Source organism: Podarcis raffonei, chromosome 6 (genome assembly GCF_027172205.1).
Source record: "Podarcis raffonei isolate rPodRaf1 chromosome 6, rPodRaf1.pri, whole genome shotgun sequence".
NCBI lineage: Eukaryota > Metazoa > Chordata > Lepidosauria > Squamata > Lacertidae > Podarcis > Podarcis raffonei.
The window spans coordinates 34,646,533-34,673,448 of NC_070607.1; the positions used below are offsets into that span (position 1 = coordinate 34,646,533).

At 42.3% G+C, this 26,916-nt stretch overlaps 1 protein-coding gene and 1 long non-coding RNA gene across 6 annotated transcripts in view; both read right to left on the minus strand.

Annotated features, from left to right (window-relative positions):
- Positions 1–26,394, minus strand: part of ST6GALNAC3 (ST6 N-acetylgalactosaminide alpha-2,6-sialyltransferase 3) — a 249,121-nt gene extending 222,727 nt beyond the window's left edge. For 2 of the 5 annotated variants that reach the window (XR_008331002.1, XM_053392016.1), the window contains exon 1: positions 26,148–26,391. Coding sequence is in view for 2 of the 5 variants with exons in the window: in XM_053392017.1 (XP_053247992.1) it covers positions 26,148–26,165 (18 nt within the window). In the remaining 3 variants the exon portion in view is untranslated. Of the gene's footprint in view, positions 1–26,147 lie in introns of all 5 variants that reach the window. The other 3 variants (XR_008331003.1, XM_053392017.1, XM_053392019.1) reach the window with 3 other exon arrangements.
- Positions 19,083–22,325, minus strand: LOC128415594 (uncharacterized). Its single transcript, XR_008331004.1, has 2 exons — positions 20,636–22,325; positions 19,083–20,353 (listed from the first exon to the last, which is right to left on the minus strand). It is a non-coding gene; the product is annotated as an uncharacterized LOC128415594 (long non-coding RNA).
- Positions 26,395–26,916: the final 522 nt, after the last annotated feature.

Here is a 26,916-nt window from a genome sequence, read left to right on the forward strand (position 1 = left end):
TTTTAAAAGTGTTTCTCTAACATTATGTTGAAATAAATAAAATACACATGAATAAAAGCATAAACAAACTTTGAACACGGAATCTTCCTGTTAAGTCTCTATTCTTCTCCCCATGCCCACTAACATCAACACCTGAAGACATAAATCAGGTTGCAGAGTCTTCAAGGAAGTGATATACATACCCTTGCAGGTGTACCAAGTGCCCAAACAGAATCTGTCTCTAAAGAAGTGTTTTGTGACATGTGCCGAGGCTGTATGGAAGCTCTTATATGGTTTCAAACTATTTGTTTAGCAACTAGATAGCATGCCTAAAAAGGTAAAGGTAAAGGAACCCTGACAGTTAAGTCCAGTCGTGAATGACTCTGGGGTTGCGGCGCTCATCTTGCTTTACTGGCCGAGGGAGCAGTTTGTCCACAGAGCAGAGCACAAAAACACCGTTTACCTTCCCGCCAGAGCGGTATCTATTAATCTAGCTGCACTTTTTGGCCTACTTTCGAACTGTTATGTTGGCAGGAGCAGGGAACGAGCAACGGGAGCTCACCCTGTCACAGGGATTTGAACCGCCGACCTTCTAATCAGCAAGCCCTAGGCTCAGTGGTTTAGACCACAGCACCACCCACGTCCCTAGATAGCATGCCTACATGGCCATAAAAGAGAGGGAGAAACCCAAAGAGAAATAGTAACATACATGCATCATTCAAATAAATCTTATTTTGGGGTGAATTAAATCATGGCTTAAAACAACCGACCTGGGCACTGTCTTTTATTGAAACAGCCTGGTTTTCTTTGTCGTTTGGACCAAGAAGCAACGCTAATTAAACATGCAGTAAGCTGACTGCTGCACATTTCCCCTACTTCAGTTCACCTTTGGACACTGTAAGGAAGTGTCAGCAGCCAGAGCTCAGACTGACTGTGCATCTGGCTGTTGGCACTTCCTTGGGGAGATACCACAGGTCAGCAGTGAAGGACATGCTTCGCATGAGGAACATCTCCTATTCAATTCCTGGTATCTCCTGGAAAGAAAACAAGTAACTTGGGCCAAAGAGCATCGGCCCCTTTCTCAGCCCTCGCCCCACCTCCAGTTGGCAGCCCATTGGCCTGCTGAGATGGGGGCGGGGTGATGGCCACCCTGTAACAAAGTGGGTGGCTCCCTGGTCCCAGGAAGCCTGCGTGGTGTTGCAAACCCCGCCCAGCTTTTGGAGGGGGTGAGCAGAAATTCCTGGTATCTCCAGTTTTTCAGAAAATGATTGAGAAGCGTGGAAGGAATGCAGCTCAGTGGCAGAGCATCTCCTTTAATGGAGAAGACCCAGAGTTCAATCTCTGGCTTCTTCAGGCAGGCCTGGAAAAATTCCCTGCCAGAAACCCTGACAGGCCACTTCCATTCAGTGTAGACAATACTGAGCTAGACGGACTAATGGTCCAACTTGGTGTAAGGCAGATTCATATATATGCAATGTCCAAAGCTGCTGTATAAGCATATGCTGGCTTCTGCATGACAAAGAATTCTGCGCACCTCAGATTGCCACAGTTCCAACACAGAAAGAGTTCTGCAGCCAATCAGAAGGAAATGCTCCCTTAAGTGTTTGCTTTTCAAGCTGGATATTTGATTTTCCTTTCGTTGGTCCAGTGCACCCATTTACGGTAAACACGTTTAACGGTTTGCTGTGAATGCAACTTTGTGGGTTGTTTGCCACATCCCTGGTAGTGCATGAGCCGTGGCTGAGTGTAATGTCTGAATCTAGGATCAGATTGGTTTGCTGCAATGAATCATGGTTACCAAGCCAAGAACAAAAAGGTAGTGATTTAGGTTTAGGGAGTGGTTTAGCGGGAGTATAACAAAACACAGTCCCAGGTTGGGATTTGACGTAGCCAAGGACCGTGGTTTGTGAAAGAGGGGGAGCAAAGTGGCCAAGATTGTGATATACCAACAAGGCTAATGTTGCTCACCCCACTCGCCAACTTCCAAGCAGATGGTTTTCTTAGGGGTTTTTTCATTTTTATTAGAAAAAACTTCTTCATTCTACCTACTACATTGCCCTCCAAGTAAAATGTGTATCCAGAAGCACAATTATAAGAGAAAGCTTTGCTGCTTTATGGGAAAAGAGAGACACCTCCATGTTTGAAAGTTAAGTAACTTTATTTTTATATTTTTTTACTACTATGGTTTACACCTTATGGAATGGCTGGTATCTATGAGGTCTGTTAGGGAAGCTTGTGCAGGAAAACGGAAAGTTCCTCAAAATGCTTTTGTATTCAGTGTACATACAAGCATCCGAGCCACACATGTTGCCGATTAAATCTGCACAGGAATTTGCTCTGGGCTCCAGAGTTGACATTTTAGCTGTCTGTGCATGAAGAACAGCAAGTAACCTCCTGTGCTACACATCCTCTGCCTAGATGATAAGCAATGTGCAAATGACACACGATGCTTTGTAATCAATTACCAACTGACATCTCCTTGCAGAAAGACTGTAGAATCTGAAAATGGACCCCACTGTGCACCATTTCTTAAGAGTGGTAGCCTCCCTAGGAAGAAAATCATTTGGACTGAAATAGGCCCTTATCAATACATTGCCTGAAACCAGTTTGAAGTTAAAATCCCAAGTGCAATTTCAAAATTTCCAATCACGCAATGTATTGCGAATCCCTGGCCCTTCTTGCAGCCAGTACAATATTATAATGTTATTAAATACAAAAACTGAAGTAAAAAACAAACAACCCCATTTTATTGCCCCATTTGACAAAGCTTGAAGTACTATAGCCCCAGTCCACAACGCTCTCATTGTACTGCACTCACTGAAATGTAAGAGCACAGTAGTGCAAGTGTTTTCAAGATCTCAACCATATGTACTTTAAAGATTACCAAATAATAAATGCTAAAGAGCTGTTCATAAACAAGCACTTTTAGATGATAAACAGTGAATTGCCAAGCTCTGTGGCTGTAATTTCTGAAGTATTTATTATAACTATCACTACTAGAGATGCATTATTTTAAAGGCAGCACATCTCTCTAAAATTGCTTTATAGATGTTCAATAAGTCATTTATAATGAAGTAGACAGCCCTTAGAATTTTAGTGAATGCCGTAAATTCATTTGTAAAGCAGTTATTGATCAACTGCTTAATGAAGCATTTATAAAACAGCCTGTGCATAGATTATATATACAGTTCCAGCCTTAGGAAGCTGTTTACTGGAGTAATAGGTAACTTTCCATATAAAACACTACAGACATACAGCTAAACATAGAAGACATGCTCATATAGTTAAATAGAGTTAAATGTGTAAGAGTAAATATTTATTCTGAAGTACGACATTAAGACATGTAATGTTAGGGTTGACACAGTTAAAAAAAAACTTTTTTGTACACAGTTTATAAAAATAGCCCTTTGCTTTTCTTTCTCTGCACACTGTCCCTTGGTGATCTCATCAAATCCCATAGCTTTCAATATCAACTATATGCAGATGGCATCCAGCCTTGTCATTCTATCCCAGAACTTTCCCTCTCTATCCAACCCTTCATCTCTGGCTGCTTCTCTGATATTTCTGCATGGATGCTTCACTATCGTCTCAATGAACTTCTCATCTTTCCTCCTAAGTTCCCCCTGTCATATCCACTGACAGTAGAGGTGTTCACATATTACATTCAACAAGTGTATGATCTGTATACCTGTATGCAAATAGATGAGTTTGCACAGTTATTCACATACAACATTCAAGGAGTGTATTATCGGTCTACCTGTGTACACAATAAATGAGCTGCACTAATCATCAAATGTATACTCTTCCACACAAACACTTGTACATTTGTAGAGGCAGCTTGTACCTGTGTTCAGAGTAATATGTAGACAACCATAGTGTTACCATCCTCCTGTTGAACACACAAGTAACGTTGGTTTTACCTTTGACCTCTTTCTTGTTTCTTTTATGTATGTATTCACATGTCTTCTCCTGGTACACATTTGGAAAAATCTGGCCCTTCCTTTCCTTTCAAGGAACCACAGCAGCCTGTCTTAAATATTGTTCTGGGGGTTGGGGTCTTCTTGCTATAGTCCAAGGTTCACAACTGGCTCCCTCAACTGGCTCTCTCCTCCAGCAGAGGCTGACAGCGGCAAAAGGGAAGTGGCACGTACAGCAATGTTAGAAAATGCTCTTCCTCAGCTTCCCAGATGTTCTGGCTGCTAATGCTGGTCTTAAAGAGTTTGAGTCTGGTTTATTTTAAGTAACTAAAGTTACATGAAACCACACTTTATTGAGTTTGGACATGTCCAGTAACTGTGGTTAGTTCGAAGGCAAAAGCAGAAACATTTTTTCTCCTCCACACAAGTATGAAGGAAAAAGAAAATGAACAACACAAGCCTGTGCAGGTTCATACTCCTGATGGCAAAGTGGTTGCATTGGATTTCAGCCCTCCTCACCTCTAAGTTCTTAGCCTCTTCTGCCTGTTGCTTCTGCTAGCTATTGTCTCCTCCTCCTCAGACATAGCCCTTTGCGTTTTCTTCTCCTCAGTCTTCTGGACCATCCCTTTGCCTGCTGCCTCTTCCTTTCCCAGCCTCGTGCTTCTTCTACCCATCTTCTCTATGTCTTTCTGCCTGCTCTGACGACACTGAAACAAGTCAGTCAACGACCACACCACAAAATTCCTTAATGCTTTGCACTGAGACACCAGCAATGTCTGCCTCTGCTCTGTCATTTATACCAGTAAGCCAGCCAGCATAATTCCAACTTTTACCCTCACTATCCAGAAACAGGGAATTTAAAGCCCTGACCTTTTTTTTTTTTTAAGGCATCTATTTGTTACCTGTTAAATTGTGTGCCAGTTTATATAAATCTCCCAGCCTGTTTGCAAAAGCCTTCACAAAGACTAGGCATAATCTGTTCTGAATACCAAAACACTTGGCTGCAGTTTGCGCATATCCCCAAACTATCTTTTTTTCTTTATCTTTTTTTCGTTTCTGTTCAAATTGGATTTTTCTTCCTCCCTGAGAGCAAGTTGTATTTTAAAAATAGAGGCACAGGTACATCAAATACCTCCTAGCACTTTCATGGTTGGCAAAATATGGAAAAGCAAAATGGTGTCTCTAGGCCAGCATCATCCAGTAGTCTGGTTACTGAAGAGAAATGTATTTTGCACACCTCTCCTGGAAAGCAACTTCCTGAAGTTCAACAATCCTTGCCCATGAATAATTTTGCATAGCTATTTCCAGTTATTGTGGCTTTCTCTCCCTTTACTGTAAACAGAAGATTTTTTGAATACAGGGGAGGGGGAACCTATTCTATTATTACACTTCTGCCAGGAAATGAACATTTATTCTGCAAGAAATAGGATACTCTCTTACATGCACAGAAATTTAAGCCTCACATGAGAGCAGCTAATGAATTCCATGCAACCAAGCTAAAGCTAACTATGACAAAAGAAGCACATATAATTGTACAAACACACATACATGGGCAAGGAGCCTGAGAGAAATCCGATCGCAAATTGAGGAGAATTTGTAGTGCTCACAGTTCCATCGACGTCCATGATATTCTGAACTTTTCCAATACGAAAAATAGGTCATGAAAGAATAATGCTGAGAGGCTCTGTAGTAGACAGAGCACATGGTTTCCATGTACAATTTGCTAAAACCCTGGCATAGCCAGTTAAAAAGATCTCAGGTGGTCAGAATATTCATATGTATCTATCTAGAACTTTATTAGTTCTATTTTCTCCTCTTCCTCCTCCTCATCCTTATGGTTCATCTTGCAGAAGACTTCTGGGATGAAGTGGGGCTGAGAGGACACCCAACACCCACCCCCCACAAAATTCCATTGCAAACTTGCTTTAGGAATCAAAGGAAACTTGGGGGAAAGGAAAGGAGAAAATGAATCCTGCCAGATATTTATGCTTTGTTAAATGTGATCCAAGAATGGGCGAGAGGATAAAACAGTCCTCCTGTGCATGTTACTCTAACTGAATTGATAAATTCGCATAAATTCAATTTACGGAATGGCTCAATGGGCTATATCATTTATTTTAAAATGTATCAACTGCTTTTCAACAGAAGCTCCCTGTCAGTGCGCATGCAAAAGGTTGAAGGCTAAATCCCAGGTATCTCCAGGTAGGGCTACTGGATACGCAGAGAGAGAAAAGACTGAGTTGGAGGGCTAATGGTTAAAGGGAAGTACTGGCATGTATTGTCCTTTGTTCTGGTTTCAGGTGGGGTTTTTTAAAAAAACATACGATGACATCTCAGATGAGTAAGCTATCTGCTTCTTTTTTAGGCAGCAAAGTAAACATCTTTATACTGAGTCAGCATCTTCAGAACTGAGTCAGGCAAGATTTTGGGGAGGGGGGACTCATCAAGTTGTGACAACTGGAGATCTATTTACCGTAGATTTGACAGCATGCAAGAAGTATGTTTTTCTCATATTTCTTATCGAAGCTAAGTAGCTTGAAGACATCTCTCTCCAAATGATTACTCTGGATGCTTGTACGGCGACTACTTTAATGCCATGCTTCCTGTACTGAAAGCAGGCATCTATCGGAAAAAGGGATTAGTGCACTGGCAGGTACTACTCTGCTTGGTATGTGCATATGTGCACTGTGAGGGCATTGCTACACCATTCCCTCAGTCGTATCCAAATCCAGTATGCAACTGTTAACACTAGGAAGCTGCCCTATACCAAATCTGATCAATGGCCCTTCTAGCTCAGTGTTATCTATCATAGGCTATCTGGCAGTGGCTCTTCAGGAGTTGAGACTGGGAATTTGTCCTTGCCCCACATGGACTTGCCAAGGCCTGAACCTGGGAATGTGTTCGTGTTGATGTTGTGCCATTTCAATATACGGCAGGCAAGCTGAACTAAGTCAAGTCCTGTCTTCCTGTGGGAACCGTGGAGCCAGAGAAGACTGACCCAACTATTAGACAGTGAGATGGCTGCCTTATGCAGCTAATTTTGGATGCCACGAAATGGCGACAAATGGTTAAATTACTTTATTTACTGGAATTGCACTTGTAGTGCCAAGGAAGAGAAGCGGTTGTGGGGTTTTTTGCCTCCATTGCCAAATCATTTTACCAGCTTTAGATACTATATACAGTGATTTAGGAGGGAAGGTGACATCTGCTGCTTTGCCACTGGCAGCAAAATATCCTGGGCTAATAATCTTGAATTACATTCACATGACAGCACGTAGAAGAGACTTTACAGGGGGAAAATATAAGGAACAGGGGAATGCAATTCAGGACCTAAAATCACCACCACCACCAACCGACTTTGAGCAAGGATGTAGGGATAGGCCAGGCTGGTGTGGGTGTTGATGAACATTGGTGGTGTGGTGGACCAGAAATGGTGATGAACAGAGCAGCTCCTGTACTTTTTTCAGGCTAGCAGTTCTAATTAAAAGCAAAAGGCTTTCAGCTAGCTGAAGATCTTTAGTGAAAGCACAGTGTGTTTTACCAAATGAACCTCTGCAGTCAAAAGTAAGCATCACTGAGTTCAATGGCGCTTACTCCCAGGTAACTCCGCAGAGCATTGCAGTCATCCCAGATGGCTGATCAGAGATGGGAACCCAAGTTCCAACATGACAGCCACCATAACTCCCTTTGTCAGCTCACTGTTCTACAGCTGTCAGCTAATCCGAACAAACAGTTCTTGGAAGGCCTGATTCAACAGGCTGCAGCTAGCTGCCAGGAAGCCAAGCTTAAGGGCAGCCCAACACAGAGAGCACTGCAGTAATCCAATCTGAAGATTATGAATGTGTGGATCACTGTGGCCAGTTTATCCCCATCTAGGAAGAGTTGATATCCCTGCTGAAGCTGGTAAAAGGCACTCCTAGCCACTGTTTCCATTTTTCCTCCAGCAACAATATAGATCTAATAGTATCTGAAGACTATGTGTCTGCTCCTTCAGACAGGGAGTGCAACTCCATCCATAACAGGCAATTCATCTATTTCCCAAAACCATTCACCTGTTCGACCTCCATCTTACCAGAATTCTGCTTCAAGGTACATAGTCCACTGCATATTTATCACATAACTTTGCTTATTACACGTCAACTTGCAATGCATTTGAAATGTTAAATAGACATTTCTCTCACACACAGCAATATTTAAACTAAAGAGTTATAAATGTTACTACTACTACTACTACTACTACTAATAATAATAATAATAATAATAATTTATTACTTATACCCCGCCCATCCAGCAGGTTCTCCCCAGCCACTCTGGGCGGCTTCCAACAGGAGATTAAAAATACATTAAAACACCAGTCATTAAAAAACTTCCCTAAACATATAATGATTATTATTACCATGAAATGATAAAAGAGCATTTCAAAGGGAAATCTTGCTTATAGACCTGTAAGGGAATGCCCATGAAGCGGAAGAGAGCAGTCCTAGTTCTCAATGAGACAATTACCAGCCTTTTAACTAGCTAGTTATCCAAATAGTTAAACTGGGCAGTTTAACTATACTATTCACATTTACAATAGTCCTCTAATAATGCAGCTCCATCCGCTTATACGAGAGTAAGTCCCATTGAATTCATTGGGACATTTGTCTGAGAAGACATGCACAGATTGCACTGAATGTTGCCTAGGCTGTCCTTAACAGTGAGTAAAGTGATTCATAAACAGAATTGAGCAAATTTCTGGGGTCAGGTAGTTGAAGAGCATAAGAATGGAGGTATGTAAGATCACCCAGAAGATCACAACTGATGATCTTTGTAGTGATATTCAGAATAGCCTCTCCTGGAGTCAGGGACTAGTTCCAAGTGTCTTATGATGACCTGCTAGTTTCTGGCTCCTATAACAGTATAGTATATTATCAATTCTGTCAGATATACAGTATAGCGTTTGCCCAATAAAACTGTTTACCTAGACAGCAGGTGCAGCTATGACATTATTGTACCCAATTTTATTAATAAAGCTATTAATAATGCTATTGGTTTTTCATTACTAATCACTGATGGTTATGAAAATTAATACCTTAAAATGAAAATATATGACAAAATACTGTATTAAATTTTAATCATACAATTAAAATAAATAAATAAACTTGCCCCAATCTTTTAACCTGGGCTGAGGGAAGGTACTGCCCCAATCTTTCAGCCCTGGACTGAGAGGAGGAATTCCTCTCCTCCCAGGGCAGTGCTGTCAAGAAAAGGAAAATTGCTCTATCACAGCACTCAGTTCAGAAAAAAGGTTTAAACATCTCATTTCATCTCAGCACCGTGATGTGTAGATTTCTCCATCACTGCACTGGGTTCAGATCTCCATTGCAGTGGTAGACTAAGAGCAAAGGTTCAAAATTAAAACATTTGAATCACTGTTGGACTTCTATCCTAAAGTACCCTCTCAGCAACTTAGGCTGCAATACTAAACATAAGGGCTGGGGAGTAAATCCCACTGAACTGAATGAGACTTACTCTGAGTAAACATGTTTATGATTGATCTACACAGGACTGTAGTACACATTTTTCCAACTGAGAATTCAGTTGGAATCCTGTGGATTTATTTACGTGAGATTGGCTAACACAACTCACATATTTTCCATATACACTTAGTTTCAAGCACAAGTCTTGCTGTGATCAGAAAAGGTCCATTCACTTAGGCATATATGACAGCTATAAGACAACAAACAGACATGATATGTGAGAAATGTGCCAGCAGATATCTGTTGTTGTTTCCAGTATAAAATGGCTTTCGACTGGCTCTGGTATAACATGCCTTACAGGGCTTAAACATATACTTGCAAAAGCTAAACCAGAATTATTTAAGGATGAAATAAAATTGCCTCAGACTTCTCAGAGCTCGTAAGCACAGCTTCCAGCAGGAACAGACTGCTGGATCCAATCACCCTAGTTCAGTCCTAATACAGATCTTACGCATCAGGCATTTCCTTATTCATTGCTTAATATTTAAGAAACATCATGGAAATGGTCTATCGGTAATGAGCTACACACCTCCCTCATGCCAACTCCCTGTTGTATAATTTCACAAAGTCATATTCTCTCTATGAGAAATTTAATCAACCTGAATATGGACTTTGAAGAGAGCCCTGGGGAAAATCAGAGCAGCAAATGGCTGCAAATCAGCGAACTGATTCTGGAAAAGTTTTTCTCTTGCACTCACAAGGTTCCTTCGCTCCATTCCAGAGAGAGAAGCAGCTGAGGGATTTATCAGCTTCATGACCAGCAACCAGAACAGCATATTAATTCAGAGATTTGAGCTCACAAACTCCTACCAGCTTTTCCCTGGCTCCGAAAGAATCACATCTACTTGGAATTGTGGAGCAGAAGTTTGGCTGCAGTTTCAAGCAGTTTTATAAGAAGCACGATGGGGGTAGGATAAGTTTTGCCTGCTAAAGTTTAGGGTTGGTTTGTTTTCAACGGAATATGGATGTCTAAGGCTTAGACTGTAATCAATGGGATGGAGTCATGAATTAGTTCCTTTAAGTCAAATCTTTTTAAGATTTCCCTCTTGCCCTATCCCAAGGATTAAGTGGGGATTACAGTGCCTCCATCACATTTTATCCTTACAGCCACCCTGGAAGGCAGAGCGAGTCAATAAAGAGAATTTGTCCAAGGCTACCCATCAAGCTTCTTGAGTGTGCAACCTGCTCATATACAAAACTCAGACACATCTACTGCACATGCTTCCCTGCCTGCTGTTTTTTAGCTTTGCATTGTTGACTATGTTACAATGATAGCTGTAGAAACAATACACTGAGCGGTAGTGTTCTGACATTTTGCAATGTCACTGCCTTTCTTCAGCAGGGCTGCTCCCCTTCCCAGGGGGGCGGGGTTTCAGGCAGGCCACATGTACAGTGGGGGGGGGCTGGCAATGCCGCATCATTGGGGAGTCCCGGCCACATCACACCCCACGGCCAACCAATCCAGTCGACCAGGGGGCATGGTTTACACTATTTAAACCACCACGCAGCTGGGCAGCTCCTTCTCCTTGCACACATCTCACTTCCTCCAGCAGGAAAAAAGGTTTTGGGGTTTGGCTTCCTTTGGTGGAGAACTGGGGACACATTGTTCTTGCAATACTTGATTTATTTTCAAATATACAAGGACAGCATAGGCGGGGCAAAGAGCTACTGCTTTTCTAACACCAGATTTCCAGAAAAACCTGTGGGTTTAGAAAAGTCTCTTTCTCTCTCTGGCTGAGTCACTTCTAGAAAACTACAATTTCTTTTTATTATTTCTGTTACAGATCTAGGGTAACAGAGCTTGGAAGTGCAAAGGCATTCATAATTATTGAATGTTAGAAATTAATAAAGGAGTGGAATTTAGCTGATTTTTATTTTAATATTTTTTTAGTATTGAAAGAAAGATGCCATGCCAGTGGGAAAATACATGCTTTCGGTGTAAATATGTGTAAGCCACAATTTCAAATCTTACCTGTTGAGGGCTTTTGACAGGATTGCTGAGAAAATATACATGAACCATTTTGAGTACTTGAAAAGTACTATCAAAATACCCACAATGCTACACCAAATCTGCTTGTAGCAATTCCATCTGGGCCCAGAGGCACTGGTGTAAGATGAAGACGGTAGACAGCTGGAGCCTTGGTGGTCTTTGCTTTACAGTGGACCCAAACACCCCATAAAAAATGTAAAGAAAGAAAGAACTGCCAGCCACTAATGTTGTAGGTGAGAGGAATGTGGAGAGATGGGTGGTAGGAGAACAGATTGGCTGGGGGCAATGTGGAGGAGAAAGCAGGGCAGTGTGGCGGTCCAAGGTGGGAGGAGACTTCAGTGACTATGGTGGGGAGCAGAGGGCAGAAGAAAGGAGGATGGCACAGCTTGGTGGTGAGTCAGCAAGTGACAGGACCACAGGAGAGAAGAAGAGGGAGGGAGAGAGAGGGAACTGAGATGCGTGGCTTTCTGTACCAAACACTGTAAGTCAGGAATGAATTCACAACTGGCATTTTGCAGCATTGGGATTTCTGATTTAAGCTGAAAGCATGCCTGCTTGCATTAGTTTTGCAAAGAATCTTGTCATGAAAGAAGCTCTGAAATTCAGCAGACAAGAAAGATGATGCAAAGGTTAAGTGTATTTCATATTTGATCTATATGGAAAAGAAAATCCATAAATTATCCTGTTTATCGCTGAATCAGAACTAGTTTGGGCTCTTTGAATCATGTTGACTGAAGTTCTGAAGTCTCTAACATTTTGGTAAGTACAAAATCTCTTTACACCTGTCAAGCAGCAGTTTCTAAGTAACCGTAATTTGATTTCCTGCTAATGAATGCAGTTTCTCCAGCCTTCTAAATGTGAAAACTGATCTACTCCAGATGCTAAAGAGGCTTCCATATAATAGGATTCTTCTAAGAGAGTATCTCCAGGAGGACTTTATTCAGACTCCTCATTCTGAATCAGATGACAAGAACATAGCAAAGATGGGAACAGCTCATCTGTTTTATCATCTTGAGATAAAATATGTAATAAATCAGGAAATGGAAGTAGCAGGTGAAACCCATTATAAGCATAAATATAAACTCAGAGAATCCATGGGGATTGGAGAGGCATTCTAGTAGTTAAAAAATATAAATTAAAGTCAGGCTTTGAACTTCATTATCTGTTCTTTCAGAGACTCCAGAAGGAAGTTTTAGCCACAAGCCTCTTTTTTTAATGTGGTATTAATTATGGATATTTGAAGCCGGAGTTTCAAAACATATGCTGCCTTAAACTTCCTTTGCTGCAACTCTTTGAACCTGCCATTACACTTCAAAGAAACGACATCGGCTAAATTAAACCACTTCCTGCTGCATTTTCAGACAGAGAATGACACCTATTATGTTCCATTACGTCCTTTTGTGACTTGCATGGGAAAGGTTGTGTTCAAAAGGAAAGCAATTATGAGAGAGCAACCACTAAATAATCTGTTTTGTTTGTGTGTGGAGGTTAAGCATACTGGTGAATGAGCTCCCATAGTGCAAACTGGGAAGTGAAACAGAGGGGCCCACCAATCTGGAAAACTATATTCCAAAATGGCAGCTGCTAGTATTCACAAGTAGAACCCATAGACTTGGCATATTGCTATGGTTTTGAAGGAAGGAACTCCACAAAAATGCCTCTGCTGAAAGGGGTGTTCAACCGAGGCTGGGTGAGCTACTCTGGTCTACTCTTGGTTATCAATGCTGCAAACTGAACACCATTTCTATTAGCAGGGGTTGGGGAGAGAGACAAGAGGACCCACTGTGAAATAAGGGATATGAGGGCAAATGTGGCTATGTGCCCCCATTACAACTGGAAAACATCCAATTTTCTCTCAAGCCCCTTTCAGGAGTTGTAAACACTTGAAGGAGGCACCGAGGGCAAGCATGGTGGCTTATCCTACTGGGGGCAACTGTCCAAAGCAGGGAGTCCTTCCATGCAGACATCCATGTGGAAGAAGAAGAAGAAGAAGAAGAAGAAGAAGAAGAAGAAGAAGTTTAGCATGGAGGTTCTTCACCCGCCTGCACTTTGAGACCATCCGAGTAGCAGAGAAGATGGCGCCGGGTCAAGTCTCAACTGAGTCTCTGCTGCATGAGTAGGAGCTCTAATGATCAAATTACCCTGATAAAAAGGCTCAGCCTATGAAAATATCTGCCAACTTTTATCAGTAAAAGACTCTGGGAGCTGTCAGGTGGACTTTTAAACCTCCCCTCCCTTTCAAAGCTACTTAAATCAACTTTAAACCACCTCATTTGAAAAGCCCATAAAGCTGTGGGCTGCACTTTGAGACCATCCATACAAGCCTTGTTCACAGGTTTGTGCCTTTGAGAACAACAGAAGGGGTGTTCACAAGTTACATTCAATGAGTGCACAACCTGTGCTCCTATGCTCGCAAGTAAATGAGCTTCACGGATCAACAAGTGTACACATTTTCATGCAAACACTTATACATGTGTAGAGACAGGTTGTAGCTGTGCTCATTGTTAAGGTGTGTACAAGCCTTAAGTTCACAGAAGCCTTAAGGAAGAAGCAAGAGTGTTCCCCCCCCCCAGAAGGTGCCTCCCGTTTGTGGATTGTTTTGCAAATGTGGGTACATCATGGCCCCATCTCCGCAGACTGTAAAAAGAGTTGTTCACTATTGATTCTCTTAAACAGGTTTTTATTGAGTTACTGAATTTATGAAATGGTTTTCGTTATATTTATTTATTGGATCTTGGAGCTTTTACGGGGGTGGATGTGTTTTTAGTGTTATCACTGGTGTAATTTTAAATTTTTCTAAACCATCCGTCATCGAAACAGATCCCAGGGTAACGTACGGTAATAATAGCAATCATAAAATACAATAAAAGCAAAACATAAACCATCATAAAACAATGAAAACTAAAAGGCAGCAGCTACTTCAGGAAGAACTGTGTATATTTGCACTTACGTGTACTTTAAAATGGTGCAAAATTAACCCAAATTCTTACATACATTCCCACCTGCGTCTACTTGCTTATTCCACCTAATATATTCTGCCTTTGACAGTCATAAAAAGAGGAAAATAATTTGATTTAATTTTTTTAGTTTCTGCCTAACATCCTTACAGAGTTCAAAAAGTATCTTACAACATTTATTAAACCAGTGCTTCCCAAGCCCACCCCCCCTTCCACCACAGAACTATTCAAAATTGCTGAAGATCCTGGCAGACTAATAATATAGCAATTGTAATGTGCTGCTCTAGATGCGGCATGGTTTTTAGTTGTATTTTTATTGCTTCTTTTATTTATTATATATTGTATTTTGTTATATTACAATTTGAATTCCACAGAATTCAAAGTGTAATACAATAAAAATCAATATAAGAAAGCAAAGCAATAAAACACAATTAAATATCTATCTGGCTATTTAATGCAATTGAAGTGCTGTCTACTGCTCTTCAATCACAAATCCGTAAGCACATGGCAGAGCACCTGAATGAATCTCCCACACCATTGATGCTCCATGGACCACAGTTTGGTAACTCCTGTGTTAAACAATGCAGGCACTGAAGGCTGCTCTCCAAACAACTCCCTAGTAAAGCTGCAATCCTGTGCACATCCACTGAACTCACTGGGACTTGCTTCTGAATAAGTATAAACAGGGTTACTCTTTAAGTATGTTTGGTATTGCAGAATAAGGCTATGATCCCAAATGCACATACCAGGAAGATGGGCCGGTATAGAATCATAGCATCATAGAATTTTAGAGTTGGGAGGGACAAGGGTCATCTAGTCCAACCCCCTGTAACGCAGGAATCTTTTGCCCAATGTAGGGCTCGAACCCACAACCCTGAGATGAAGAGTCTCATGCTCTACCGACTGAGCTTTCCCTGGTCGGGAGGCACAATGAAAGTTACTTCAGGAAGGCATTGAGCTGTTAAACTGTGTCCAAGCTACAGTACTTCTGCTCACGTTAGAAAACGTTTGGGCTTTTCTTAAATCTGCAAAGAATTTTCAGATAACTCCAGTATGTTGTGATTTTTAAATATATATATACAAGGCCTTTCCTTACTTACACCTGAACTACTGATGTACCTTCCATTTGCCTCCTCCTAGAAGGATATGTATTTTCATAAATGGATTACACTTCCCCATGAAGTGCTTTCTGCCTCTGTTCATGCAACGCTTCACAGGGCACTTTTCAGATAAAGCTGAGGCAGTAAGTGTTAATAGAGCCATTAGGAAAGCACGGTCAGTCACAGTTCCTTGCATCACTAGGATGCATCACCAGCCTTGGTCTTCTTGACATGGGGGGGGCACTTTGCCAGCTTTCAGAAGCAGAGGAAAATGGAAGGTGGGCTGTGTCATTTTCATCTTTCTGCTTTTACTGTCAACATTTTCATGCTGTTCTTGAAAGCAGCCACACTCCATTTCCTGAGGTCCACAACCTACTGAGCACACAGGGTGACTAGGAAGGCAGAGTTCTCTCTTCCCCGCAGGGACTGTTCCCTGGTTTGCATTTGAGACTTCAGAATTTTCAGAACTGGAGATGAGGGGATGAATATGTGAAAAATGGAGAGTAATGGCTGACAGCTTTTGCTACCAGTATTCAGAATAGAAATATTGAAGAACTTTGTCCTCAAACTGCAAAGAGAGTGTGTGTGTGTGTGTGTGTGTGTGTGTGAGAGAGAGAGAGAGAGAGAGAGAGAGGGAGGGAGGGAGAGAGACAGATCAGGAAAATTATGTCACAAAAGAACAGTTAAGATTTCCTCAGGCAAGATTCAGACAATTAGGCCTCCATATCCCAAATGAGCTCTGTTGCCCGGTGACCCAATTACTCTGAAACTGTTAGCACTGTCATTAGGGATTGCCACTTCAGTTTCATACTTTTCCCTCTGACCATGTTTCTTCCTAGCTATTTGCATAAACAGCGGTTTGACGTAATTCTACAGAACCTAGCCATGGCCATAAAAACAAGAACCTGGTAATACACAGTTCCCACATTTAAATTTTGATACAGTTCAAATCAAGGCAGATATGATGGGAAGCGAATTTGACAAAGGAAGAAACTGGAAAGCTTATACACCCTCACCGACACACACAGAGCTAATAAAAAATGATTAGCTTATCCAACACTGTAATCTCAGTCTCTGAAGGAACATGGCAACAGGACTCTAGAACAACACATTCCCACCTTATGGGATTCGGTAGAAGCCTTTCAGGCAAACTTTTCTTCCCCTTTTGAGACTTTGCGTCATTATCCAACCCTCGTGTGGAGGATTTGTGTTAGAAAACCTAGTATTTGAACCTAAAATTAGTCATGGCTCCTAAAAAAAGAAATTTGCAGCATTCTTCATTAAGGCATTCCAGCGCATGAGAAGCATGTGAACAGAACTCTCCATATTCCAGCATGACACCCAGAGAACATTTAAAAAATAAATGCATAATAAGTAAATAACATTATCATTCTTGCTGAGGAACCCTGAGGCTGGAGACAGGCTTTTTTAAAAAAAGAATAAGAACAAAAAATGTTAAATATGGTACTGAACTAGCAGTGTCGCTCATAGTCGTGTTGTGCACTCTTTCTGTACATATCTCTATTGTAAAGAGGTTTATTTGGTGCCTTCCCTACAAAACAATCATGATATGAGGGAATGTGGATATGCATCGTGATTAAAAAATGGTTCCATCACGCCACCTTTGACTCCCTTTAAATCTCACTTCAGCATAACAACCTGCATGTTTCAGAGAGAGGAACAGAAGACTGTTATGTCATGTAGCAAGGGTTAAGAGTAACACAGTTATCAACAACTTTCTGATTTCTATCTCTCCACTGTGTCTGCAAGAAGAGCCAACACCTCTGGGAATGCTAACATTCTTCTCTTCCATAAATACTCTGAGGTATGTGTAACTAAGCTTTCTGAGCCTGTGGGCACATTTCCAATTCCAACTGTTGTGGGCACCACATACATGCCACAGCACTCCCTTCTCCCAGCTGTAAGCATCCTGTATTTGACCCCATACTGCAATTGGACTTGAAAATAAGTCTTCTATTGGCTAAAAAAGCTCTCTTTCAAGTGAGGGAAATGAGAGTCTGAGGGCACCAGGGAAGGCCTCTGAGGGCACATGTGTGCCCAGGGGCACCACATTGCCAACCCATGCTACAACGTAATAAAAGGGGTGGGTGGGTTTTTGCTTTGTGGGGGGAATGGTGACGTTTAAAGGCAAGGGATACACAGGAAGAAAAACGCATTCTCTTAGCTTCACAAAAAATATAATGGTCATTATTATTATTGAAAATACTCCGGAGTGATTTTATGGGCCTATTAATACATGCCTGGGGAAGCTTCACAGCCCTACTTGATTGTACAGTAATGAGCCAATAAAGCATACGCTGTCACTCCTTGATGCTGTATTATTCCATCGTTTTGGTAATGAAAAGTTCTTAAATTTAAATATAGTGCAAAGAGCAGATCATGTAAAAGTGTGTTTTTAATTGGTTGGGCAGTAACAAAATTCAAGGTGAGGCCTGGTTCTTCTTTCTTTAAAAGAAAAAAGAAAAATTAACAGGCAGAGAATCATCCATAAAGGAAGCAGACCTCTACTTAAGCCAGCACACAAGAGGATTCGCTTAATTGGTTCAGCCCCGGGAAAGCAAAGTCAGCAAGCAGAATTCCTGCAGAGCCACTCTGAGAAGAGCATGAGGATTGTGGGCCACTTACCAACTTTTTGAAATGTTTTCATCTGGCTCAAAAATTGCTAACGAAACAATCCATTTTCTCTCTAAATTTGTACGATTCCTATATGTCAATCTATTTTGAACATTCCATCTTCAATTACAGGCACTATAATGATATCTCTGGAGCTAAACTCCAGAGGTGCTATCTTTGGAGTTGACAGATGTTTTAAAACTTTTGCCACCACTTTCACTTAAACTAATGTCTGCCCAAACCAGAAACAGCGATTAACATTAAATGCAAGACAGCTTGTACACAAAAACATTTCATAAACCTTGTTTTGAAGCGAACTTCTTTTAAACTAACCATAGCTAGCATTAACCATAGTTTGTTGGTTTGAACAAAGGGACACACCACAGTTAAGCATCAGTTTTGGAACTACAACTCCTGGCTGTGCAGTAGGGAGGGGAGGGGAGGCGGGGAAGAGAGTGTACGAGTCTAGGAAATAACTATGTAGGTTCATTCATATAACATTAAACAACAGTTTAGCATTACCTTGAAATGCAGCCACTGCCTCTCTCACTCAGGATAGGCAGATTGCAAACAACACAATAACCATACTGAACCTACCAGCTGTCTTACTGAATTAGGTAAAGGGACCCCTGACCATTAGGTCCAGTCACGGACTCTGGGGTTGCAGCGGCTCACTTTAATGGCCAAGGGAGCCGGCGTACAGCTTCAAGGTCATGTGGTCAGCATGACTAAGCCATTTCTGGCGAACCAGAGCAGCACACGGAAACGCCATTTACCTTCCCGCCGGAGCAGTACCTATTTATCTACTTGCACTTTACGTGCTTTCGAACTGCTAGGTGGGCAGGAGCAGGGACTGAGCAACGGGAGCTCACCCCATCATGGAGATTCAAACTGCCGACCTTCTGATCAGCAAGCCCTAGGCTCAGTGGTTTAGACCACACACAAAAATGCATCACAAATAAAAACAATACGCCATACACACAGAGTTTAAAAGGCCAGTGGATTGTTTAATTAGACAAATGTTAGAACATTTTTGTGGCAATTAATCCAACTAGTTATGTATTCTGTAAAGAACAACACATTCTCCCCACAGTAAATTTGGTAGCTTCAGCTAACCATAAGAATAACCGAATACCTCCCACATGAAAGGGTTACAATGGACCATAACTTTAGAGATATCTCTGTCAAGAAAAACAGAGTTGGCAAGACAGTGAGTTAAGGTGCAATTTTATATACACACTTATATGAAATAAAGCCCCATTGAACTCACTGCTGCTGACTTCTGATTTAACATGCATAGCATTCAACTGTAACTCAAGGCTTTTCATATGAATGCTGGTTATGTCATATTTATAACTATCTCAAACTTCAGTTTTCAAATACCAAGGAACAGGGAGCAACCACAATACACCACCAACTTTTGCTTCTCAACACTGCCAACTCTTTATTGACACCACACACATCAGCCAAATCTAAAATATGATGGAAACACATTTATGGATTCTCAGTTTAGCTCCAACCTACATATTCGTCCAAGATCAGACACTAATCTTCATACAGTAATCCTCTGCTGTATTTATATGAAAAGCTGACATCAGGAGAACAAGAAATTTGATTTACAAAAGAAAATGCTAGCCTTGGAAAAGGAAGTGTATAATCTATGAAAAATGCCCTCATTATATCTAGACAATACCACACCAGCTGGGTTTCTTTATCACATAAGTACCAGGGGTTACTTTGGCTAAATCTATTTGCTGAAGCTAAGAGCAACACCCAAACTGAGCAAGTTTTTCTCAACAAAGTCCTGCTTTTCTTAAAGACATATTCTGATCTGGCTCCAACTTAGGAAAGCATCTGTGCCAATATAAAAAGGACAATACACATAAGCCATAGTACTTTCCATTTTAAAAAATACTACCCTTTCCTTTAGGCATAGATTGGCTGTGCAAAAGGAGAAACAATATTCTGTGTTTAGAGACTGATTTAAAGACTGTGGCGATGTCAAGGCTAGGAAGACTATAGACACAGGTCTGATTTGCATATCACAATTAAGTCAATCCATGGCTTAGTGTGGATGCACAAGTATGTGAGCTCCCAGGGAGGCAAATGCAGCCACTCTACTCCTCTCTGATTGTTTCGCTACTGCACCACACTGAGTTAAGCCATGGCTTGGCTTAAAGCAGTGATGGCCAAACTTGGCCCTCCAGCTGTTTTGGGACTACAATTCCCACCATCCCTGACCACTGGGTCCTGTTAGCTAAGGATGATGGGAGTTGTCCCAAAACAGCTAGAGGGCCAAGTCTGGCCATCACTGGCTTAAAGTCTCACTTGAACTCAGGCCCATGGTTTAACTATCTCCAGACTAACCATGAGCTATAACCAAGATATTTTTTATTGATTTATAGCTTGTGGTTTGTCCTGAAGAGGTAAACTATAGATTCCCTATATTAACATATATATTTACATTAAGATTTATGGATTATTTTCATGGTTAATATAATGTGACATGCAAACCAGGTGACTAACTACTTGTTCTTACGAGTGCATGGTTTATAATGGATTTGCAGTAGTTGTAACCCACCGAGTTGACCACAGCTCATCATCCATCTATGCTGGCCCTCAGGACCTGTGGCAAGTCACTTGTTTTGAGTTCCTGTCTGGAATTTTGCAAAAACACAGTGCAGAGAGTTGGCTAGTACTTGGTAGACCACAATATATGGCTGGTGGGTTGTGCTTGACCTCATGAGTCACAAGTTATTTAGGCTGGGTGTACACAGTATTTGCTAGCCTGAGTGTTCTTATTAAGGGGTGGAGGAGAAGAAAGAAGCTTCCCACCAACGCATCAACTGATGGAAGGGCAAAATCTCTTGAGACCTCTATAGACTAACATGCACGAAATCCTAAAAATTGGAAATGGACTCAGATTACAGAGAGCTGCAAAGTAACCCCTTGAAAACTCGCTGGCTGTGTTTGGACCATCATCCACAGCTTCAGTAACCATGGTATGTGTGCCATAGACATACACTCATGCCTTGTATTTCCTCATTCCGCACGAGCTTTACAATGGAGATCCTAGATTGTGTTAAGTCAGAGTCCTTGTTATGTTAAAACGTGGGAGCAGTGACTTAAAGTCAGAACAATAGGCCAGGAAAGGGGTGGATGGGGGAAGAAGGAGCACATAGGCACTCATTCACAGTTGAGGAAGTCATGGGCTGTCACTGTTTATGAAGTAGTTACTGTCACCATAAGTACTGCCCCATGCATAAATACAGTGTTGCTACACCTCAACTTCCCCAGATGTTTAAGCACTACAAGTAACTGCGAGCACTACTCTTAAAGGCAAGGTCAGAGGTCTTCTCATGGTTTCAGAAACCACAAAACAAGCTTTTTAAACAGCCACGTGGCTTCCACAAAACCTACTGGAACAGCAAGGAAAACAAGTTTCACATATTTCCATTTAGACTCCGCTCCCATTAATCTTAAAGGGGAATGACGAACTTAGCAGCAGATGTTAACCGTCAGGACTGGGTGAGTCAGATCCTGTATAACTCAGATCATTGTACCCTGTCATTATGCTAAGGGTCAATTTTGCCATAACCATTACCTAATCAAATTTTGGGAAATAAATGTAGGGAACTGGGCACATATGCATGTTTTTAAAGCGTGAGAAGGGGCTGGTCAAAGTCTATCGCAAGAGGCATGCAATGGTTGCCTCAGAATGATGGAGAAGATCTGGAGCAGGCATCAATGTTTGTGGTGTGTACAGTCATTCCACAATTGTCTCTAGTAAACAGATTTTGTAAGTTTTGTCACTTTTCAAAGGCTTGCAAAACCTGTTCTACCACAGATGACAGAGAACAAAAGAAGTGCCCATATCTCAAAGGCACCACATCTCTATTGTACCACAGCCTCATGCAAACCGTTGTCTCTTGCATGATGTACGGGGCAGGCAAGGAAAATTTTGTAGGTGTGTTTTGTTTGGTTCTTTTTTCCAGTTACACATTGATGTTTAATTGTGTTTTTAGGTTTAATAGCTTGATTTAATGGTTTAATTGTTTCATGAGGCGCCCAGAGAACTTAGGCCATGGGGCAGCTATGCAAATCCAGTTAAAAAATAAATAATGAATTACAAGTCTCATATCGATGTGTCTACAGCTCTCTTCAGAACACTGTGCAGAACTGCTTGATGTAAGAACCACTGTCAGCGGCACATATTTAAAGAACCTGTGTTGTGTACTGGAAAGGTGAGCAGACATAAATCCAATGACAATAATCAGAATGTAAGTGCCTAACTTCCTTTGACCAAAAGAAATAAGTTATCAATAGGGCATAGAGTCAATGTACAAGGTGCTGGGGCATTGACCAGCAATACGATGAGGCAGGAGCAAAGCTCTGGCATTTCTGGCAAGACATTACCAGAGCCCCTTCAAAGAGGCTAGAGACTATGCACTATGCACCTCTCAGCCAAAATGTGCAAGGGGTGGGAAGATAAAAGTTGCCACCATGTAAACAATTTTGCTGTTTCACTGCCCTTTCCTACACCATTGTTCATTGCAGTCTAAGATTTATTTTTGGCTTGTCTTGCAGCTGAAAGCATCATGGAAACACAGAAGCCAGCCATCATAGCCTAGTGCTATGCCACTGCAATAAAACAGGGGTAGGCAACCTAAGGCCTGTGGGCCGGATGCGGCCCAATCGCCTTCTCAATCTGGCCCGGGAATCAGCGTGTTTTTACATGAGTAGAATGTGCCCTTTTATTTAAAATGCATCTCTGGGTTATTTGTGGGGCATAGGAATTTGTTCATTTCCCCAAAAAAAATATAGTCCGGCCCACCACATGGTCTGAGGCATGGTGGACTGGCCCACGGCTGAAAAAGGTTGCTGACCCCTGCAATAAAATCTGTCAAAAAAATAAAAAGCCCTTACTGGAGAAAAGCAATAAGTTTCACTGGAGAGCTTGGGTGGGACGTTTTCGTAACCAGGGGGAGCAAAAAGCCATCCCATAGAATGTAAACCCAGTTTTCATTATTTGGAGCCAGTTCTGTAAACATTGGAGAGAAGTTATTTGAGATCACTTTCCTTGAGTGATGTTTAACTGGAACAACATTGCCGCTTGCCTTATGGTGTGGCTAATCTCCCAGTATCCCTTCCTCCTTTTATCCTCACACCCTCCTGCAATAACAAGATTAAGCATTAGCCGGGCCAATACTGGTTTGGTTACACAATTCCTGCTTGTTAAGTCTTTTTCAGTGAAGGAAAATAATAGCTTGGGAAAGGGTCATATCTTGATAGTACTATTAAATAATACGGGGGGTGGCAGGTAACCTATAAGATCTGCAGAGAAGACCTAAACTTCTATATCCAATAGTGGCATATGAAAAATAACTTTTAGACTGTAATCTATATCCACTTATTTGGGAGTAACTCTCACTGAACTCTACAGGGCTTGCTTCTGAGGTGGCACATTTAGGCCTGGCCAGTTCACTCCCCCTTGTCAGACTCCTTCGAGAGTCCTTGGGAAACTGAGTTGTTCATCCACTTCTAAAGGTACTTCTGTTTATTTTAACCAGTTTCCATAACGTTTGCAAACTTCTTAGAACAATGTAGCAGTGACTAAGCCAGTGGCTCTGGTTAACCTTTCCGCATCTTTCTGATAGCCATCTATATAACTAAATTAGCCCACAGCCTTAAAAGCAAGGGGATTAGCTACTTTTGTGATGTCTAAGAATTGCCTCTGGAAGAGGGGAGGTGGGGAGAGTGGAGGTTGGTCTGAACAAGATCATCTTTCCAAGTCTGATAAGAATCCTTCTTACATATTATTCTAGGTATTCTAGGTCAGGTGTGAACATTATGAAGGCACAGAAACTAGATACACATCCTTGCTTCTGTTTGAAACATAGGAGAAGGTATCTACTTAATGCCAAATACGGAATGTGGACAGCTCAAATTCAGCATCACATTTTGACAATGCTTTGTTGGAACGCTGCTTTCCTCCAGTGGGCCTTTTGGCTCAGTAGGTAAGGGTGCCTTCCTATTAACCCTGAGACTGTGTCTCTCTAGTGAAGGTCGACAGCTCAGTGGCACAGAAATCCCCAGGTTTAATTTCTAGTATTTTAACTTCTAGTATTGAGGTTGGGGTGGGGGAATACCCTACTTGCACAAATAGGAGTTTGTTTTGCACTCTTAATTCTTGTAATGGGGAGGGCAGGCAGGCAGGGTCAGTCAAAGCGATTCTGCTGCCTGGGGCAAAGGGCTCCCACTTCCACATGCAGAAGCTAACTAGGCTGGCAGTGGAGTCTTGCTTCACAGGACAGAGTGTCCCGCTGGAGAGTCACAACAGGCCACAGGCCACTCCCTGCCTCCCAGCAAATGTTCCTTGAAGTGGCTGCCTCCCTCTGCCCCTGGGGAAGAGGGCAGGTTGCAGGCCAGATGCAAAGGTGCTACAGGCCCATGGACTGGTGATTCCGCACCCATGATGTAGTCAATTACGCAGGCCAATGGTCTGACACAGAATAAGGTTTCTTCCAACTGTGTAGTTATTGCCATAAATGGAACGGTGCTTCTTAATGAGATATCTTGGAAACAGACACCTTGGCATTTGCACTAATAAGGACTTCAAGAAGTTGGGCATATCTTAATCCTAGGGCACACTGTGAGAAGCAGAACCTGGATAGTTCAGCTGGTTAGAGTGTGGTGCTAGGAACGCCAAGGTTGCAGGTTCGATCCTCATACAGGACAGCTGCATATTCCTGCATTGCAGGGGGTTGGACTAGATGGTCCTCAGGCTCCCTTCCATCTCTACAATTCTATGATCGTGAAACCATGTGAAACCATGCAAGGCCAACACAAGAATATTGCTGGCTGCAATTTCTCATTCCGGGAGGGTGCTTTTCAAGTTTGGGGGCTTGCGCGCAAAGGACAGCTATTTCAGTAAACAACTCTGAGGAGCTGAACCAAGCAGAGTAAGGAACCTTGGGGGCTAATAAGAAGGGGCAAGAATAATAAGGGGGAAGGACTTGCACAATCAGACTAGTGTGCTGCCTGCAGAGGCCATGCATGCATTTACAGGTAAAGCAAAAGCAGAGACTTCGAAGCCAGAAAGAAGGTGCCTCAGGTGGCTGTGCTGATGCATCTTGAAAATGTGGTTTGTGAGAGGCAACTAGTGTTCTCTCTACCCCTTACTTCTGCCTCCTGGGAGGCCCTCTGATCCACATATACCACCACTGCTATATTTATTTGCATAGAGGCTTGCCCACGTCCCTGTATCTAAAAGAACTGGGTATAAAGGTGATAACGACCCAGGAGGATGTCCTGCTGCCTGTAGGCAGGGAGGGAGGAAGCCAGCCAGAAGATGTTTTGTGGAGTGGAGTTTGACCGTCTCAAACAGATTAAGGACAGGTTTGGGCTCTGCTGAAAACTGAAGAAGGGGGAGGGGGGTCGGCGCGTGTGCTTGTGGAGCAACTTGTACGGTTGTTGCAAATCTGCAAGGAGTCATAAGTTCTGCAGCGTCGGTTCCCAAAGAAGAGGAGAGCAGGGTGGGAGGGGAGAAGAGGAAGAAGAAAAACGTCTCCGGTGTTTTCACCGATGGAAGAAGACGACACCCTCTCCGGCCCAGTCGAAATGCTGTTTCTCTCCCCACTGTGGCTCCTACAGCAATTCCTAAACCTAAACACAAGAAAGTCAAGCAGGCGAAGCCGGCGCTTCTCTCCTTAGCCTAGCCTATCATTGCTGCGCACAGTCCTTCCCTCCCTCTTTTCCCAACACCCGCAAGCTGCTCGCCTGCAGCTCCAACAATGCAAGGAAAAAAAGGACAAGAATGGCAGAGGAGGAAATGAGCCACAGCTGGGCGATTCTGAATCTCTCGGTCTTCCTTATTCCAGCGGGGCTGGAGGCGGGGGTTTGGGGGTGGGGGGTGGGGATCAATGCTCAGAAATGTACAATTACGACCAAGCTGAAGCAGGACCATGTAAGGACTGCATACACAGAGCAGCAAACGGGTTTCTCTCTCTCTTTCTCTAACCAAGCCATTCAAGCAACAGATAGAGGTTTACCTTCAAAATGCAGGCCATGTTCTTCCCTAGCCTTCCTCAGCCCGCAAAGCAGAAGGAGATCTGCTTTGTGAATAACAGATCCAGTCTGAGGCAGGAGGTTGGCCGGAGAGCTGCGGAGGGATGCCCGTGCCTACATTCCTGGAGATCCAGAGAAGGAGCCACAATTCTTAAGATCCGTTAGTCATGTTAGTCTTTTCATGCCCTGTTTGTTCCACCCATCTGCTTCTGCCACTGGCTGCAAGCCAGCCCAGTACCTCCCCTCCGTCACATGACTGAGTTTGATTCATGGCTCTAGCTGGGGGATTTTATTTTTTTCAATTTAAGAGGGAAAAGCTCAGTTGGGTGCTCTCTCTGCCTTTACGGTATGCGAAAGCAAATCTGCACTGTGCAGATGTTCTGGGTTTTAGAGAGTTGCTCATTAAATTATCTTTCCGATCATTCCAGTATTTTTTTTTAAAGGAACATTTCTCCGCTGCGTTGGTCAGTTTACAAGCACAAGAGTGTTTCCCAGTAGTTGAGGGGTCACACACGCAGACACAAACACACACATACACAAATCAGTCATCTGCAAACATTTATTAAATGCCACGCTGCAGTCTTTCCTCGTCTGGAGAACAAACTTTCCTTTGTCTAAAAGTCCTGCAGAACTGCCTGCGGTAGAAAGAGGCTCACTCAGTCCCGACTCAACACACACAACACACACACGTGTCGGATCGCTTTGCCCTGAGTGTGTCTCCTTATATGCTGCTGTTCTTACCGGAAAGAATAC